The sequence below is a fragment of the Salminus brasiliensis genome, chromosome 1, assembly GCF_030463535.1.
Source record: "Salminus brasiliensis chromosome 1, fSalBra1.hap2, whole genome shotgun sequence".
NCBI lineage: Eukaryota > Metazoa > Chordata > Actinopteri > Characiformes > Bryconidae > Salminus > Salminus brasiliensis.
Window position 1 is genome coordinate 24,114,366 of NC_132878.1, and position 19,477 is coordinate 24,133,842.

The 19,477-nt window shown below is 42.1% G+C and overlaps 1 protein-coding gene across 3 annotated transcripts in view; it reads left to right on the forward strand.

Moving 5' to 3' along the window:
* LOC140551618 (uncharacterized) overlaps positions 1-19,184 on the forward strand; it is a 38,216-nt gene extending 19,032 nt beyond the window's left edge. Inside the window, exons 1-8 of one of the 3 annotated variants that reach the window (XM_072675125.1) lie at positions 3,442-3,830; positions 5,158-5,215; positions 9,962-10,285; positions 13,915-13,949; positions 14,290-14,350; positions 15,175-16,494; positions 16,985-17,056; positions 17,159-19,184. In XM_072675125.1, coding sequence (XP_072531226.1) covers positions 5,194-5,215; positions 9,962-10,285; positions 13,915-13,949; positions 14,290-14,350; positions 15,175-16,494; positions 16,985-17,056; positions 17,159-18,486 — 3,162 coding nt within the window. In that variant the 5' untranslated portion in view covers positions 3,442-3,830; positions 5,158-5,193 and the 3' untranslated portion in view covers positions 18,487-19,184. Of the gene's footprint in view, positions 1-3,441; positions 3,831-5,157; positions 5,216-9,961; positions 10,286-11,322; positions 13,462-13,914; positions 13,950-14,289; positions 14,351-15,174; positions 16,495-16,984; positions 17,057-17,158 lie in introns of those variants that run through there. The other 2 variants (XM_072675116.1, XM_072675134.1) reach the window with 2 other exon arrangements.
* The last annotated feature ends 293 nt before the right edge of the window (positions 19,185-19,477 follow it).

Below are 19,477 nucleotides of genomic sequence, written 5' to 3' on the forward strand. Positions count from 1 at the left end.
TTACTGGACACTACACTTCGTCCAAGTACTCTTGAAAAGATGGATCTTCAGTCAGCGTTTGAAGACAGTGAGCGACTCTGCCATTTGGAAATTCAGGGGAAGTTTGTTCCACCACTATGGTGCCAGGACAGAAAAAAAGCCTTGATGTTTGTCTTCCGTGAATCTTAGGGATGGTGGGTCAAGCCGAGCCGTACTTGAAGCTTGAAGGGCTCTTGAATCTGATGCGGGCAGCAGCTACAGGAAGCCAGTGAAGAGAACGCAGCAGAGGAGTTACATGGCTGAACTTAGAAGCATTGAAAACTGAAAACAGCCCATGCTGCTGCATTCTGGATTAATTGCAGGGACCTGATGGTGCGCAAAGGGAGACCAGCCAGAAAGGAGTTGAAGTAGTCAAGTCATAAAACTGATCATCCACAACTAAACCAAGGCTTTGTGCTTCTATAGATGGAGTGATCAGTGAGTTCTCAAAGGAGATGGCCAATAGTTCCTGGGATGTACAGCAGCTCTGTCTTGCTGGGGTTGAGGTTTGAGGTGAGTTTGAGGTGGTAAGCTGCCATCCAAAGAAAAGACGTCTGCAAGACATGCTGAGATGCGGGTAGAAACCTGTCTGTCAGACAATGGAAAAGAAAGGAGGAGTTGAGGGTCATTGGCGTAGCAGTGGTAATAGAAGAGATGACAAGGCAGCTGGAGTTCTCTGGGGTGATGCATGTCTGTCAGAGCCTGGATGTTCAGAGACCGACCAAGTTGAAATGAAATCTGCCTTCTACACTGCATGTGTATCAGAACAAAGCTGGTAGATGAGGTTCCTGGAACTGCAGTGTCTGCTTCGATGTCTGCATCTCCAGCTGCCATCACCTTATGTGCACGTCTAGTTGACGTGCCTCTTACACATTAGCAAAACCAATTCTGTTACTGACGTGGGCTAGTAGAGAACGTTGTGGATGACTCCACCCACCCTTCACACAGACTGTTCTCCCTCCTGCCATCAGGAAGAAGGTACCGCAGCATCCAGTCCAACACGACCAGACTCTGCAATAGCTTCTTCCCCCAAGCCATCAGACTTCTCAACTCAACTCAACTTCTGAACTGATGTCTTTTCTGCTACATGCACACACTCTCTCTCTCTCTCTCTCTCTCTCTCTCTCTCTCTCTCCAACCATTTACCCCAGATAAAATGGGAAGCATTTTTGCACAAAGCATTTGCACTAATAACTTTACTACCTCACTGGACTCAATATTTATACACACTACCGGCAATTATTTATTATTCTCTGTCTGTACTGTGTTGTGTTGTCTGTCTGCACTTGTTTGTGTTGCACTTGTGTTTTGTATGCACTGTCTTTGTTGTACCATGGTCCTGGAGGAACATTGTTTCGTTTCACTGTGTACTCTGTATGTAGTTGAAATGACAATAAAACCCACTTGACTTGACTTGACTTGTTTCAGCACGTCTTGGAGATTTGACAATATTTTCTCTTTTCAATAAATGTCCTTCCTTTATTTCCATACTGTTCACTTGTAAAGATGTGTAGCAGAGTCTGAAACGTGCAGCAACTGTCCTTAATTCCCTCCACATGAAGATCATCTACTCTCTGTGTTTCCCCACCTCACACAACCCACCTCTGATCATCTGTGTTCCTCATTTTTGTCTCTTTAGATTATTCTTAGACTCTGATCATGATGATGATGATGAAGAGTTTATGTAGAGTGGAGGTCTAGAGTACTTACACACTCTTACTGTACACTCCTCTGTCGTGTCTCCGTTGGTCACCTGACACAGGTAATCTCCTAAACATGACCATCTGCATGCCCTGATCTGTAAGGAGACGTTTCCTCTCTCCAGCTCCTCAGTGAACAGACTGACTCGGCCCTCGTAGCCCCTCCCCTCTGTCACCTGTCTGTCCTTATAGAGACAAACACAGCCCGTCTCCCTAAACCACCTGATCTCCATGGTAACAGCACTGAGTTCAGGAGACAGGACAGGAGAGAGTAGCAGCAGAGCCAGTCTGACACTCTCCACCACGGAGACCAATGAGCTTAAACTCATCTGTGTAAGAAACACACACACACAAACACACACACACACACACATTATACACACCGTTTATTTAATGATGTTTCAGTTAAATCTGTTGTAATCTGTGAGAAAATAATATTAAATATTAATTCATTAATAAATCTCTGAAGTTTGACTTGATGGCTGCCGCCATCAGTCTCTCCTCCTGTAGCCCCTTTCTAATACAACACTACAGACAGAGAGAGAGAGAGATTTCGCTAAAATCGATTTCGATTTAGGTAAAATATGTCCACATTTATTTAAAGCAGCTCATATCAGTGAGCCAGGAGGAGTGAGTCTGGAGAAGTGAGCCAGGAAGATTGGACATCAAAGAACGAATCTGGAGGAAAACCCTGGAAAAGCAAAAAGTCTGGAAAAGTGATTTAAAAAAAAAATCTGGCCGATCCATTATTTACAAATATGGGCCTGTAATCAATCAGCCCTTTCATGCAGAAATGATGAAAAACCGTTGATGTTTTTCTCCAGAATGTTTTTATTCTCCTTTCAGGCTTTATTTAGTTTAAAACTGAATGTTTGAGAGTTATTCATGTGTCCACTTATGTGTTAAGTGTGCACTTCAGCGTTGAAAGGGGGCTCATTACTGGGAGAAGTGGAAGCTTCAATCAAAAAGACTGTTCAACTCTCAATAAGAACAGTCACTAAAGGAAAAGTCTTCAGTACACAGAGCTGGAAACTGTGGTGAAAAGAACATTCAGTGAGAGTGATGCTTGTGCATTGGTGTAATATGTGAGGAAAAACAGGAGTGAGGAGCAGCTGTTCCTCAGGTGACTGACAACTACAATACAGATCAGACTGTCAGAAAGAACAGTCCATCCACAGCTACATAGAGAGGGATATTATTGCAGTGCAGAATCCCCTCATTACAAAGACAAGTGACCAAGTGATGTAAAGACCACAGGCACTGCTCTATAGAGTTGTGAGTAAAGGTGAGACAGTCAGACGAGTCATCATTAAGCGCCTAAAGAACAGCTTAGGCCTGAAAGCTGGAGCGAGGTGGTCCACTGTTTTTTGTATGGGCACTTTTACTTTATGTAACTCTTACTTTATGTAAGAGTGCTTTATGTCATGTAAGAGTGCTTTATGTCCAGTTGTCCCCTCATGGCAAGAGTTACCTGGTCTGTTTTTTAGGCGAGTGAGCGGGCGTGTGTTTGTGAGATGCTGCTGCTGGTGTTGTTTGCCGTGGTGACTCTAAAGTTTGAGGGTAACAGCCCCCCCACCCCCCACCAAGGATCACATGGATCACATGGATATTTCAAAAGAACTTCCGTGAGAAGTGAGAAGTGAAAACGCGAAGTAAAATTGCAGTGTAAATCAGTTCTTTCAGCAGTAAACACTCTCTCAGCCCCCAAAAAACTCTTCTTTAATTTAAAGAAATGTTTTGAAAAAGTCCATCCATGTAGACAAGCTGGGATTGCTGTATGATTGGCTGACTGATGGGCAATGCGTTGTCTAAACCTTTCTTTCTGTTGCTAAAGTCACACTCTTTCTCATTTATCAGAAGGACAAGTTTGAGTTTGGACTAAAATCTATGTTTGCTGTAACTGAGTTTAAAGCAGCGACGGAACTGAAGACAAAGTGAAAGTAGATCTGCTTCTGGTCTGGAGGAGAAACTGGAGAGACGTTTAGAAGATTTGTGGATTAAAGGTTGAAACTCGCTCTTCTTATTATGATCAGACTGTTAGAAGATAAGAAGCTGATATGAGCTGCTTTAAAATGTGGAATCAGCGAAATGTCGGAGTGAAGAAGAGCAAAGGTAAGAATTTTAGACATCAGACTAGAGTGAAACACTTACAGAATGAATATAATTATGATTATAAATTGAGCTCCCAGACAACATGCTCACATGGGTGGAATGGGGGCTAGGTTTGTTCCAGGTGGGCATGGGCTCGGAGAGGGTTTGTTTATGGCTTCCCAAGTGGGTCTCATCATTACAGCTTAATCTCACACAGAGATGTACAGTAACAAACTAGAACTACTTCACTACTGTACTTAAGTACTAAAATGCTGTATCTGTACTCTCCTGGAGTATTATTTTTCTCTCTTACTTCCACTTTTATTTTGGATGAGTTTAATCATTTAACTGCGTTTTTTACTCTGTTAGTTTAATCCGGGATGGAAGAACTACCAGAAGAAACTGTCTTCCCCATCTTCAAATACTTGTATGTGGCCTAATGGCCTCTTTTAGCTGTAGTTTTGTTTACAGAAAGTGAAGCTCAGTGTTTTAAGCTGCTCTCCTCACTGGTTTTTACATGTGAAACTGTGGCAGGTTGCTGTCACTTTTTTTTAATAGAGCACTTGTACTTTTACTCAAGTCTGGGTCTCTAGTACTTTATACATGTCTGATCTCACATGGGTCCCCTCTAGGCTTTGTGTGCAGTGTACAACCCAGATGGGGCCCATGTTTATCCAGTCCTGGTCCCACCACTGGGGGAGCATTGTGTGTTATGTCTGCCTCTATAATGTTCTATATCTATTTTCCTAGATATCACTGAGGAGGCTAACACCATGGCTCAGACTGGTGTAGTTATTCAGAGTGCACCTGTAGTGCTCCTTGTGCGACCTGCTAAGAAAATAACGCTGTGGGATAACACTGGAGGATCATGAGACACTCAGACTTTGGTCTGCCAGTGAGGAAATCCATGATCCAGTTACAGAGTGTGTGACTTATTCCAACCGTGTTAAGTTTGTAGACCAGTCTGGGATAATGGTGTTAAAGACAGAGCTGAAGTCAACAAAAAGCAACCTGACAGTTTTGATGAAAGCATTTATTCTCTTTATACTCAACTTTTTATAAACAAAATACATCCTTTAATCCGATCACATGATTTTTGTGCTGATCAGGATCTCTGTCACTCACTCACACACACACTCACTAACCTTCTCTTTCCCTTTCTTTCTCTCTCTCTCTCTCACACACACACACTATCCTTCTCTTTCTCCCTCACACACACATACTAACCTTTTCTCTCTCTCTCTCTCTCACACACACACACACACACACACACACACACACACACACACAACCCTTCTCTTTCTCCTTCTCCCTCACACACACAAACCTTCTCTCTCTCTCTCTCTAGTGTTGTATTAGAGAGGGTCTACAGGAGGAGAGACTGATGGCGGCAGCTTTAAGCAACAGTGAGTCAAACTTCAGAGATTTATTAATGAATTCATATTTACATTTTTTTACAACTGCTAACATTCTTTTGTCCAATCTGTAGTCACATTTTCAAAACCCAAAATCAGTCTTTTTGGGCTATGCCATTAATATAGTTCATATTTTTTAATGAAATGCAGTCATTTAACATGATTATAAAATGTTTACATTTTCTATACATACAAGTTTACCAAATAAAATCTCTCGTCTTATTTACAAATGCTTGCAAACAGCATGTCAAAAGAAAACCTAATGTTCCAAACCTTAAATATAGAATAAAATGCATAGATCTGCAAAAAAAACTTTTTTAAATCACAGATTATTATTCATGCACTAATAGTCCAAGCGCAATTGATTCCAGCCCCATTTGAAAACAAAGCCAGGTGCTGTCAGTGATATGGACACATAAAAAAGGGCTTGTTTGGACTGCATTTGGTCAATGCACAGGAGCAGAGAGAGTGACAGAGGAAAGAAAAATCTGGACAAGTAAAAGGAAAAGCCACCATTAATGTACCGGGCACATAAGGCATGCCAATGTTTCTATCACAGGTGCTGAGCAAGGGAAAACATTATATGTAATGTGGATGAAAACAGGTGGCCAAATGTTGAAGACCGTTTAGATTAAGTCAAGTCAAGTCATTTGTATAGCGCTTTTTACAACTGTTGTTGTCATAAAGCAGCTTTACATAATTAGTAAAAGACAGAAAAAAAAGAAAAAAAATGTAAGAAAACATGAAGGATCCAGGACCCCCAGTGAGCCAACGGCGACAGTGGCAAGGAAAAACTCCCTCAGAGCTGGAGGAAGAAACCTTGGGAGGAACAAAGAGACCCATCCTCCTCTGATTAGAACTATTTATAAATTATTGATAAAAGTTACCAAACCATCTATACTGTTGAACTGCTCGGATCATAATATTAATCAAGGGGTAGTAGAACTTAATATAGTCATGACAGTGATGGTCAGAGTAATGATAGTTAATAGTGGTAATATTAATTGTGACCGATAGTTAGGAGTCCATTTAGGTTTTAACATGGTCATTAGACAGGTAGCAGTGGTAGGAGGGTGTACCGCTGCTCTGGTATGGGTGGTGTTAGGAGCAGGGCCTGCTGGTCGGACTGGTAGGTGGCAGCTGGTCTGACGCAGGTAGAAGGGACCTCAGCGGGTTGGGCTGGGTGACCATTTACTCGAAGAAGGTAAAAAGACAGTTCTGAGAGGATTTTATATAGAGTAGAGAATGCTAAGCAGTATCAGAATGTGTCTGACGACTCTGGCAGGTCTGACTATAACAGCCTAATTAAAAGGAGAGAGCCAGAAGGTAACACAGACACGGGGGCTCCCTGAAATGCTAGCGTCCATCTGCTCCACCGTCCACAAACCTGAGTGATCGTGTGCAAGTAGCGAGACAACAGCTCCAGCATCTCAGTGTACTACAATCCTGGACCTACAACCTTTATCTAATGGGAAACATTATTTACCAAAAGCTAAACTAAACAGATGAGTTTTCAGCCTAGATTTAAAGATTGAGACTATGTCAGAGTCCCAAACATTATCTGGAAGGTTATTGCAGAGTTGGGGGCTTTATAAGAAAGGGCTCTTCCCCCTGCTGAGGTTTTCTGAATGCAGATAGCTTTTCTGCAGTGCTGATAGAACTGGACTGATGGTCAAATTTTCTAGTTTTAAGACTGTTCAGTTTTGTATTTTGTTTTTTACACCTTGTTGTCTTGATCCACTCGGTCTGACAATGACAGGAGAACACTCGCAGGGGATGGACCAACTAAATATGGAATAACTAAACAAAACCATGACAAACAATACTGGGCAAACCAAAAGGACACACCTGGGGCTGGTGAGGCACTAGGGCTGTGCTAGCTGCCAGGGCTGAGCCAATACCGCTACTCAGAAACATAAACCTCCAAGCCGAGCCTGGGAAAACTAAGAACTAGGACATAAAGAGTAGCGCTAGTCAGGCGCATTGAACTTACTAGACTTGAAAGCATGAGGAGTCAGCCACCAAACCTAGACGACTGTTCCGGTCCAACAGTGAGGAAAGCTAACTGCTGAAACAAGCTGGAGAGTCGCTCACTCCCGGAGCTCCAGGACCCCAGCTTGCTGAACCTAAGAAGCCTGGCAAGAGATCACCGCAGACCTGCAGTAGCTCCCTAATGGACCCTAAGGCAAGAGCAGCCTAGCTAGTTAGCTTCCCCTGCTAAGATAGCTAGGTAGAGAGAGAGTCCTCTGTACAAGGATGCACTCCACAGACCAGACCGGTGAATATTGACTCTCTAACGTTAATTGAATAACCTGGGTGCATGTGGTGCACTAAGGGTAATCCTCGGCAACCAGCAGCTGGCCCTAGCCCTACTTAAATACACCAGCCCACAGGTGTAACACATTAACCAAACAAAGAACAGTCACATGACAAACAAAACCAGAAACCAAAATGGCGACGAGGGGTGTCAACCCGAAAGTCCATTTCAACATAAAAGTCCTTCCTTTGAATAAACATGGCATGGTTCATAAACCTATAGTTCATTTTCGCCTGTGAGCCGCGGCCCGGGACCGCCTTTGGGGCATGCGCAGCGGCGTGGGCGTGACAGTCGGCTTACTTGGGAACCTTTCGTGGAATTCTCGGACCAACGCAGGGTCCAGGACATGATCGGCCGGTTCCCAGGAGCATTCCTCTGGACCGAACCCCTCCCAGTCGAGCAGGTACTGCAATCGACCCCCACGCCTTCGAGAGTCCAGCACTCGTTGAACCGTGTAGGTGGGGGTCCCCTCAATCTCCACCGGTTCCGGCGGCGTGTCCGCCAGGGTGGCCTCGTCCAGGGGTCCAGGTACCACGGGCTTGAGCTGAGACGCATGGAAAACCAGGTGAATACGTGACTGTGGGGGTAGTCGGATACGATACGCAACTTCGTTGATTCTTTTTTCTATTATATAAGGACCAGAGTACTTAACTTTCAGTTTGTGTGAATGTAGACTAGTTCGGAGATCCTTCGTGGCCAACCAGACCTGGTCACCTGGTTGGTATGTCGGAGTCTCCCTTCTCTTCCGGTCCGCTTGGGCCTTGTAGCGTCGCAGGAACGTCTGGATGTGCTGGTGGGCTCCGGTCCAGACCGCTTCGCTGTGACGCATCCAAGCATCCACTGCTGGGAGTTGGGTCTCCGTGGCAGTCCAGGGGGCCAGCGGAGGCTGGTAGCCTAGGTAACACTGGTATGGGGTCAGGCCAGTGGTTGCACACCATCTCAGACCAGATACCGGAACCAGTCGCTGGGGTAGTCATGGCAGTACATCCGTAGGAACTTCCCCAGCTCCTGGTTAGTGCGCTCGCACTGGCCGTTAGACTGAGGGAGATAACCCGAGGACAGGCTTACACTTACCCCCAGGTGTTTGCAGAAGGCACCCCATACAGCCCCATACGCCCCTCAGACTTAGGCAGGTCAGTAATGAAGTCGACAGCCAGGTGAGAACACGGACGTTCAGGAACGGGTAGTGGCATGAGCTTCCCCGACGGGAGCGTCTTCGGGGTCTTACATTGAGCCCACTCACTGCATGATGCCACTACCCGATGTATATCTGCCCTCATCCCCTCCCACCAATATTTGGGAGAGAGCAGATAGTACATGCGGGCCTCACCTGGATGACCCGATGCCGGAGAAGTATGAGCCCAACCGATGAGCTTCTCCCGGAAAGCCCCCGGGACGTAGACCTTGTCCACAGGGCATGATGGGGGCACGGTGGTGCGTTTGAGGGCCTCATCTATCTCAGTACCCAGGTCCCACTGAATTGCCACGATGGGGAAACTAGCTTGCCGGGGGTTCAGACACTTGGCATTTCTCAAAAACTCTAGATTCTTGTGATCTGTTAATACAAGGAAGGGGTAGGCAGCACCCTCTAACCAATGACACCACTCTCCGAGCGCCATTTTGACTGCTAGGAGCTCCCTATCCCCTACCCCGAACCAAACAAAGAATAGTCACATGACAAACAAAACCAGAAACCAAAATGGCGACGAGGGGTGTCAACCCGAAAGTCCATTTCAACATAAAAGTCCTTCCTTTGAATAAACATGGCATGGTTCATAAACATATAGTTCATTTTCGCCTGTGAGCCGCGGCCCGGGACCGCCTTTGGGGCGGGCGTGGTGGCGCTGGCGTGACACTTGTGTGGCTTTTTTTAATATGTGTATTTTTACACATATGGGACCAATGTTAATTATTTGAGTTAGGCTACAATTCCATGTCCCTTATAAAATATAATCTTTACTGCAAGACTCTCACAGACTCTTCTCCATAAAGTATGTTACAGTAATATCACACATTGTGTAGACAACACAAGTGCCACAAGTGCACACATTTAAGTAAAAACTCTCTCAATAAAACGTAAAATAAAAAGTAAATAAATAATAAATAAACTAGGTTTGCTGTGTTCTAACAGAGTTAGTGCATATAGAGAAAACTTTGTATTGTGAAAAGTAGAGTTGGTATTTAGTTAAGAAAATGTACTTTTGAACAGAAAGAACTATTTGAACTATTTGAATAAGGTAGAAGTGTTGCTGTATTTAGAATTTTGAAGTATCTTAAGTATTGGTAAATGCTTGTTAACAGTAAAAACTGTCATATTTTCTCACAACAATTTTACTGAAACATCATGAAATAAAGTTTAGAGACTTAATTTATATAGTGAAATACCTATACTCTCTGTGTGTGTGTGTGTTTTTACACAGATGAGTTTAAGCTCATTGGCCCCTGTGGTGAAGAGCATCAGCCTGGCTCTGCTGCTACTCTCTCCTGTCACCTGTCTCCTGAACTCAGTGCTGTTGCCATGGAGATCAGGTGGTTTAGAGGGACGGACTGTGTTTGTGTCTATAAGGACAGACAGGTGACAGAGGGGAGGGGCTACATGGGCAGAGTGAGTCTGTTCAATGAGGAGCTGGAGAAAGGAAACGTCTCTTTACAAATCAGAGACTGCAGAGGGTCAGATACAGGATATTACCTGTGTCAGGTGACCAACGAAGACGCAACAGAGGAGTGTACAGTAGGAGTGTGGGGTAAGTTCTCCAGACCTCCACTCTATATAAACTTCATCTTCATCATCATCATCGTCATCATGATCAGAGATTGAGAATAAGCTGAAATGAGAAACACAGTGATTAGAGGTGTGTTGTGTTCAGATAAAGGAGGGGAAACACAGAGAGTAGATTATCTTCATGTGGAGGGAATTAAGGACAGATTGTGAGTTTCAGTAAAAACAGTCACTGAACACTTTCTCATTCTGTCACAAACGTCCACATCATGATTCCAACGTGGGAAAGTGAAAAGTGAAGGATTTCTGATTTTACTGCATACACTCAAGACGTCCTCAGACACACTGATGTTGAAGCAAACCCCACAATAAATACCAAACCCTCATTACTAATAAACAGAGAGAGACGTCGTACACATCCAGTGAAATCTGCAGAATGTAGAAAAGCACAGAGGTGCAGTGGTGGACCGACATCTACACTTTAGAGAGAGGGGGAGGTAGACCTCACCAAACCAAAGCTGCAGCCCCTTTTTCACAATCACTGCACTGTATCTGTACTCTCACATTACACTCTCACAAGCACACTCACAACTTCCAATCACACTCTCACAACAACACCCTCACAATCTCAATTTTACAATCACACTCTCACATTACACTGTCACATTACACTGTCACATTACACTTTCACAATCACACTCTCACATTACACTGTCACATTACACTGTTACATTACACTGTCCCATTACACTTTCACAATCACACTCTCACATTACACTTTCACAATCACACTCTCACATTACACTCTCACATTACACTCTCAAAACCACAATCACACTCTCACAACCATACTCTTGTATTGCACTCTCACAACCCCACTCTTACACTCATGCTCTCAAACCACACTCTCACAACCACATTCTCACATCTACACTCTCACACCACACCAAGCCGTCCCCTGAGCTCTTTATGATTCATTTACATATTGCTATGCCATGACTGTGTGTTTTTCCTCCATTTATTAATTAAAAATATCAATATTTTAGTCGTGAAACAGATTAAACTTTTAGTTCAACAGACAGTTTTGTAGCTTTGTGTTTCTATAACTGTCATTTCCTCCAGAACAAGAGTATCTCACACATCTGTGCTGCTGGTGTTGATGCAGGAACACAGGACTGTCTATTATAAGAGAAAAGCCCTCCATTAAGTGTTTAATGTTGATTAAATCTGAACATTTCTAGAAGGGTTGAGGATCTGCTGGAGGTTTACACTTGAAGCGTTTAGCTGAAGATCTTCATGGAGTTGTAGTGAAAGCATTGGGTGACAGTGCAGCAGTGAAGGATGATCAGCTACAGTGCAGATGAGAAAAGGAGATTTCTGATTAGGAGATCAAGTGTTACTAAATCATTCTTCTATCTCCCAAGTATTTGACTTTAGTTAGATCTTCTCATGTAGATTTATCTTACTCTGTCTTCTCTTCTGTATTTCCCACACAGTCTATAAGGTAAGTAAATACCTGCACTGTCTTTTCTCCCACGGATGGTAAAAACCTCCTGTTTCTATTCTAATCACTGGTATTAAATTCTAATGCAGACATCAATCAGTCACATGAACCATATTCATGAGATAAGAAACGTCTCTGATCACAAAATGAAAGCTTTACACCTCCATCTCCCACCTTCCTTCCCACAATACACCTGTGCATAATCCCACTGCACTGTAGAAGTGTGGAGACAGTGAAGTTCACTAATGACGAAAAACACAACAGATAAAAACAGTCTGGACTCTGCTGGGAGTGATGTCACTGTGAGCCTTTACATTGTCAGTATCATCATCATCGTCTCTAATTACTGTAGTTTTCCTCACGTGTATTACTGACACACACACACACACACACACAAAGCATACTGTGCAGAAGTAGAGGTGTTGCAGGAACTCACACTGAGCACACTGGGGTTCAGGTGAGCTCTAATAGCTTCATTTACACACATCTCAACTTCAATCCAAAGAAAGCTGAGAAGATCAGAATCATCAGCTTATCTTCAGGCTGCAGCTCTTCATCAGATTTGTTCTACAGCCAGTTTAAACTAAACTTCAACTGACTGGAGGCCTTTTAAGAGGAATCATTACCTTCTCCCTCAATCAGCCTGATTGAGGGAGAGATGATTTGAAATAGAGATGAATGATGATGATGACCCTTCATGATGATGATGACCCTTCATTAAGGAGCAGTTTTTCCATTTATTAAATGAATGCAGAGCTTTCTCCTCACAGAGCTGTCCAGTAGAGCTTTACTGAAGACACTTCAGGAATCAATTAACTCTGACTGTGAGGACAGTTCTCCCTCCACTGCTCAGTGAACAAATCATGTTCATCCAGCCATGTTTGTTCATCTCCAGATGCTCAGAGTATCTTCAGTACTTCATTCAGGAGAACACAGATGAGCTCCATAACTCATGTCTTTCCTCTGATCCCAGAGAAGATCTTCTGGCCCTGTTTCTGTTTCTTCTCAGAGGAGTAAAACAGTAAAACAGCCTTTGTGCTTCTGAACCTTCATTTAGTTCCAGTGAGAGAAAACTCAAACACAAGCCAGCATGAGTTCATCTGACTGGGAAATAACAGAATCACAGGTGTTGTAATGATGGACAGAAGGCTGTGATGTGTGTGAGGAAGCTCTGAGAGCTGTAAGGAGAAACAGTTGGGCTGCAGGGAAGGTGAAAGATGGAATATTGGAAGCAGCTTCAGCAGAACATGGATGTCCTTTAAAACAACACTGATCTCTTTTAATGAGCTTTAGAGACACATCAGTATCACTAATGAAGGACACAGTCCTGCAGAACAACAAGAAAACACACAGCACAACAATTCCACAAACAAACACAATTCCTAAACCCAAACACAGAGTTTTATAACAAACCCCTCCTGTCTGGATCAGATCCTCCTGAAAAGAAAGTCTTGCAGACATCTGTATGATCTGATCAGCTGGTTAAACAGCTCAGTGTAACGATCCACTGATTTAACACATCATTAGATTCCCAGCTTTACTCACACTTCCAGTTCCTGATCACATTCATTAACTACAAGAAGATGATCATCATTATTTAGCTCTTATTAAAATGTTATGATTAACTTATGATACCGTTCATTAAACCAGCTGATTATTTTATTCACTTCCACAGTGGTATCTGCCATCTTTACCAGGTGAGTGTAAAAGAGTGTAAAAGAATGGAATGAATTGCTTTGATTTGGAGGTTTTGATTCTTCATGAAGAAGCTGAATGTGTTTATCTGTACTGTGTGTTCAGAGCCGTGTTTAGCGCAACATCAGCAGCACAGAGAGTTCACACTTTTGAGTATTGAGGAGAGGATCAGACTAACTTCTCAGAAGCTGATCCAGAAGCAACAAAGCAGTTCATGTTCAACTCTAGAAAATGAGGAACCTTTTCATCTCTATAGTTTTCAGTTTAACTTTTAGAGCTCAGAACTTTCTTCCTCTCCTCCAACATCTCAATCATCAGAGAGTCAGGATTAAGGAACTCATTATTATTTTAAAGTGAAGAACAGACGAAATAAGAAGATGTAGAAAATAGAAGCAGGATGTTTGGAGATATTTTGATTTCAGTATTTTAAATCTTCTTACTTTGTCTCTGATCAGAGTCTCCTCTAGTTGATGAAGTCTACGTTTCTCAGGTGAGCTCATTATTCTGAATGGACCATCCATCTTTAATAAAGTGTATAAAAAGTGTATTAATATGGCTTTAAATCTGTACATAAATATCAGTGTGTGTAAAAGATGGTCAGGGTTCATCATTCAGAAAGTTCTTCAATTTACTTCAGTTCATTTCATGATGTTTAATGTAAACCATAGAAAAGGAGGAACTGTTGATCTCTTTAGTGTTGAGTATTTAAAGAAATAGTAGTAATGTCAGCTCTCAGTGCTTCATACTGACACAGCAACAGTGATTTGTGAGATCAGTGAAAGTATGACAGCTTGCAGGAAATCTTCATTCTGGTGTATTCTCTTCTGCAGAGCAACAGAGAATGGACAGATGAGGAGAGAGTGAAAATGGAGAAATCTACTCTGCTGACCGGTGAGAATGGCCATAGATATCTCAGAATATGTGTGTTAAAGTTATTTAGATAGTGTTAGTAGTTACGACTGCTCATATGATTCCTGGTTTAGTTAATGAGGTTTTCTATGATATTAAAGCATTGATGAGATGTCTATGAAGAAGAAATTTGATTGAATCATGTGATTCATTTGAAGAGTCTCTTGTGTTAATTAATAACAGTCTCAGATCAATATTTGTAAATGTAAAGATGTAATTCTCTGTAATGATGTTTAAATGTGGAATCACTTTAGATATGAACAACTGAATGAAAAAAAAAGACTGTGTGTGTGTTTGGAGTGTGGCTTTCTGTGGTGTATATTATTTCAGTCTAAATGACAGAAACTGACTGAGACTCTAAGAGAGATTAATATGAGAGAGAGAGTTACAGCAGTTCTCTACGAGCTGGAGACTGGTTGGTTGGCAGCAGAAGATGAAGAAAGTGGGAGCGAGCTGTGTGTACAGAGAGATCCTCAGAGATTCCCCCACCTTTCTGTCTCTTATTAAGGATGAAGTGTGTTCAGATTTTGTAAAATTTTTAAAAGCTTTTTTCTGCAGCTGAATCACATTTCTCTTAGTCATCACTTATCATTTTACTGTTCATTAACACTGTTCATAAGCACATTTTTAAAGATACAATCACAAGAAAAAGCCAATTTTCGGATAAAAAAAATATTGATATGATTCCTCAAATTACATTTAGAAGCCCAGTATTAAATGTAACCGTAAGAATACATTGTTATATTTGATACTTAATATAATGAATATATAAAGAACAATGAATCTATCATAACTGATTATTTCAGAATTAAAGGTAGAGAGCTTTCCTGGTCCTGTACTGAAGAACTTAATGAGCCTAAAAGAAGAAAAGAAAGTACAGGAGGAGCAGATAAGGGAAGCTGAGACTGAACTGGAGACATCAATCAAACAAATAGATAGTAAAGAAGAAGCACTGGAAGAGGAAGAACATGGAGAGAGAGAGAGAGTTTTGAGGAGCTCAGCGGAAGCAGTTCTGAAGCTGAAGAAGAAGATAAAGCAGCACAAAATACAAGCACATGAACATAACCAAATGTTATCAGAGGAGAGAAATGAAGAGAAGAGGAGAGAGCTGGAGAGAGAAGTAAAGAGAGAAGTTAAGCAGATAAAGGAGGCTGAACAGGAGCTAAAAAGGCTGCAAGAGGAGACGCGTAGGATGGTGGAGGAACTCCGACTGATGGAGATCAGAGAAAGGAGTGCAGTAAAGGAAGACAGATACTTCATTAGGACCCTGCCTGAACTCCTTACTCCGACTGTTTTAACACAGAAACTGAAAGAGTTTGAGAGTAAGAAGGATGAAAAGGAAAGAGAGTTAGAGGCACTGAAACAGAAGATATCAGAGACAGAGAAAGATGGAGAAAAGCAGCTGGAGGAGAGAAATAAGAACTTAGAAGAGGAACACAAACAACTTCAACAAAAGGACACAGAATTAGAGGAACTAAGAAAGACCATAGAGAACCAGAATAAAACTATACATGAGAAGAATAAAGAGCTGAATGAGAAAGATACTCTGAAGAACACAGAGAAAGAGGTGGAAACCAGTAAAAAGCAGCAGGAGACACTGGGAGAGGAACTGCAGGAGAAAGAGACTCTACTGGAGAATGCAGAGAAAGAGGTGGAAACCAGTAAAAAGCAGCAGGAGACACTGGGAGAGGAACTGCAGGAGAAAGAGACTCTACTGGAGAATGCAGAGAAAGAGGTGGAAACCAGTAAAAAGCAGCAGGAGATACTGGGAGAGGAACTGCAGGAGAAAGAGACTCTACTGGAGAATGCAGAGAAAGAGGTGGAAACCAGTAAAAAGCAGCTGGAGATACTGGGAGAGGAACTGCAGGAGAAAAGCAGTGAACTACAGGAGATGATGATCCTACTGGAGCAACAGAAAACTGAACTGAAAGAAAAAGACAAGCAGCTTGAAGAGAAGGAGAGACTTCTAAGAGAGAGAGACACGCAGCTACTGGAGAGAGACAAGCAGGTTGAGGAGAAAGACAGACTTCTAGAGGAGAGAAACAAGCAGCTGCAGGAGAGAACAGACCCAGACCCAGCAGTTCCACTCAGGAGGAGAAACAGCAAGGAGTTTATTCCTCCAACAAGTAAGTAACTGTTCTGTTTGCACAAAACACAAAGTATTTAACATATAATAACACACACACACCATTTTTACAAATCACCAAAAGTTAATTTGTAAAGAATATAATCATAAATGTGCTGCTGAGATGTTTAGAAATGTGTTGATATTAATTTTTTGTTATATTGTCATTATTAAGCCATTTTCGCTTATTGACTGACTGATTGATACACTTTGTTAAAACATATATTAACAAGAACTGGTGTGTCTTGGTTGGGCGTCTGGCAATACTATACTTTTAACGCTGATCAATTATCATTCATGCCATTGTGTGCTAAGTGTGAAGCTGACGGTTTTTGTGTTCTGAAGAACAAGAAATAAAAATGATTGTGACCTGGATGTGTACTGTCTGTAATTTGCAGCACTTTTAATAAGTCTGACCCTAAACTTTTCTTTTTAAATAATGACTTATTCTGAAGTAGTATAAACTATACTGCTGGGTTCTATTTTTACAGTGAGTGAAGAGACTGCAGACTCAGCGTCACCACTCAGGAGAAGAAACAGTATGAAGGAACTTCCTCCAACAAGTAAATCATTACACTTTCATATTGTGTCTTAATAATTCATCTGAATAGAATCATCACCAGCATACAGTAAAAGAGTAAATCTCTTATTCCTGTTCTTTACAGTGAGTGAAGAGTGCTCTAGTGCAGCCTCTCCAGTGTCCGTTCCTGTAGCAGAACTCAGGCTGGTGCTGCTGGGGTGGACTGGATGTGGGAAGAGTGCAGCAGGAAACACCATCCTGGGCAGAGAGGAGAGGAGCCAGGCTGGAGCGTCTACAGTGAGGCAGCAGAGTGAGAGCAGACAGGGGGAAGTGGCTGGGAGGCAAGTGATTGTGGTGGACACTCCTGACTGGTTCAGTCCTGGACTCTCTCTGGATGAGCTGAGACAGGACGTGGGACACTGTGTCCATCTGTCTGCTCCAGGACCGCACGCCTTCCTCATAGTCCTACCAGTGAAGCAGTCTACAGGAGAGGAGAGAGGGATGCGGGAGAAAATGGAGGAGATGTTTGGAGAGAGATGTTGGAGGAACACTGTGATCCTCTTCACTGTTACTGATGAAGACCAAGAGAAGAACATTGAAGAGTTTGTCCGATCAGGAAACCAGGAGGTCCAGATACTTGTAGAGAAATGTGGGAACAGGTTTCACTGTCTCAACATTAAGGAGGGTGGAGATGGTTCTCAGATCTCAGAGCTGCTGCAGAAGATCGAGAAGATGGTGGAAGGAAACAGAGAGAAATTCTACAGCAGTGAGATCTACCTAGAGACACAGTCTCTGATCACAGCAATGGAGGCAAAGATCATGAAAGACAGAGAAGAAAGGAAGGTAAACGAAGAACAAAAAATCAAAGAGAAGCTAGAAAATGAGGTGAAGAACTCTCTGAGGAAGATAGAGGGAATAATCCAGGAGCATGAAGGAGATATCAGACAATTAAATGACCGAACAACTGAACTGGAGAGGAAGATGAAAGAAGAGAGGGATGAGGAGAAAAAGAGAGAACTGGAAAGAGAGCTGGAAAGAGAGTTAGAGCGAAGAACAGAAATGGAGGAGAAAGTGAAGAGCCTAAAGGAAAAGAGAGAGAGGGAGAGGAGACAGATGGAGGAGAGACACAGACAGGAGATGGAGGAGATCAGGGAGACGTATGAAGGAGAAGCCAGAATGGAGGCAGAGAGAGACCTCATGAAGATCATCCTGCCTGAACTCCAGACAAACATTTTGGTCTCCAGGTTAAAGATGCAGGAAGAGTTCAGCAGACAGATGGAGCAGAAGGACACAGAGCTGCAGGAACTGAAGCAGAGATTCTCACAGCTTACAGAGACTCACTCACTTCTGGAGGAGGTTTATGAGAGAACCGTGAGGAGCAGCTCAGGCTCAGAGAGAGCTCCTCCAGCAGCAGCAGGACAGTCTAAAGGGATCCCTCAGAGGTTTAAGGATTGGTTTCAGGGGAAAAAATGAGGAGTGCAAAGACCAATGTAACAGGGAAGTACATCAATCAGGCATTATCAGGAGAAAGGCTTTCCTGCACTAACACACTCGCAAGGGGATCTTAATTATGTTAATTATTTAATCAGTTGTATGAAAGAAAAAGCTGAAATGTGCTGGGCAGGGGGCATGGAGCTGACCTACTGTGGGACTTAATGAGGGTAGGGGAATGTAAGAGTTCTTTATTTATTAAGTGTTAATGGAAGGTTTACAGGAGTTAATGGAAATAAATGGTACTGAAAATAGAAATAGGGTACAGGTAGATGTACTGAAAGGCTTGATTCACTCAGATCACCACTCTTAATAAGGGACAGTGTTCGTAACACTGTAGCATGATAATGCCATATCTAAAGACATGTTCAAGGAATATGACATATTTTTGGTGACATTCACAGCCCCTAAATCTCAACCCTGCTGGGCAGCTGTGTGATGAGGTGGAAAAGGTTTTTAAAGCATAACTGTGCATCTATCCAATCAATCTGCAAACGGTCTCACATGGTACCACAGTCTTAAACAGTATATTCTAAAACCTAAATCTGTGACTATAAAAACTAGATGGACTCACTTTATTAACTGATCAGTGTGATCTGATGTACAGTATGCTTTATATTTGATGAATGATTTATATTAAATCATGTTAATCTTTGCTTTTTTTTAAATGAATGTTACTTCTTAGACATAAAACATGTTTGTTTTAAAATAAATCAAGAGCATTGATTAATATATATTTTTAAAAAACACAATCAAATCTTGAATCTGTGAATTTTGTGTTTAAATTTAAATATAATATGGATATTTTGCAATTTCACATAATAATAATAATAATAATAATAATAATAATAATAATTTTAAAGAAACAAAAAACATTTGTTCAACAGCAGTTATTTGCAAATGGCTGGTGCACATGACTGAGAAAAACAGATGAATTTATGGTTGCATACAAATTGATAAACATGCTGGCTCA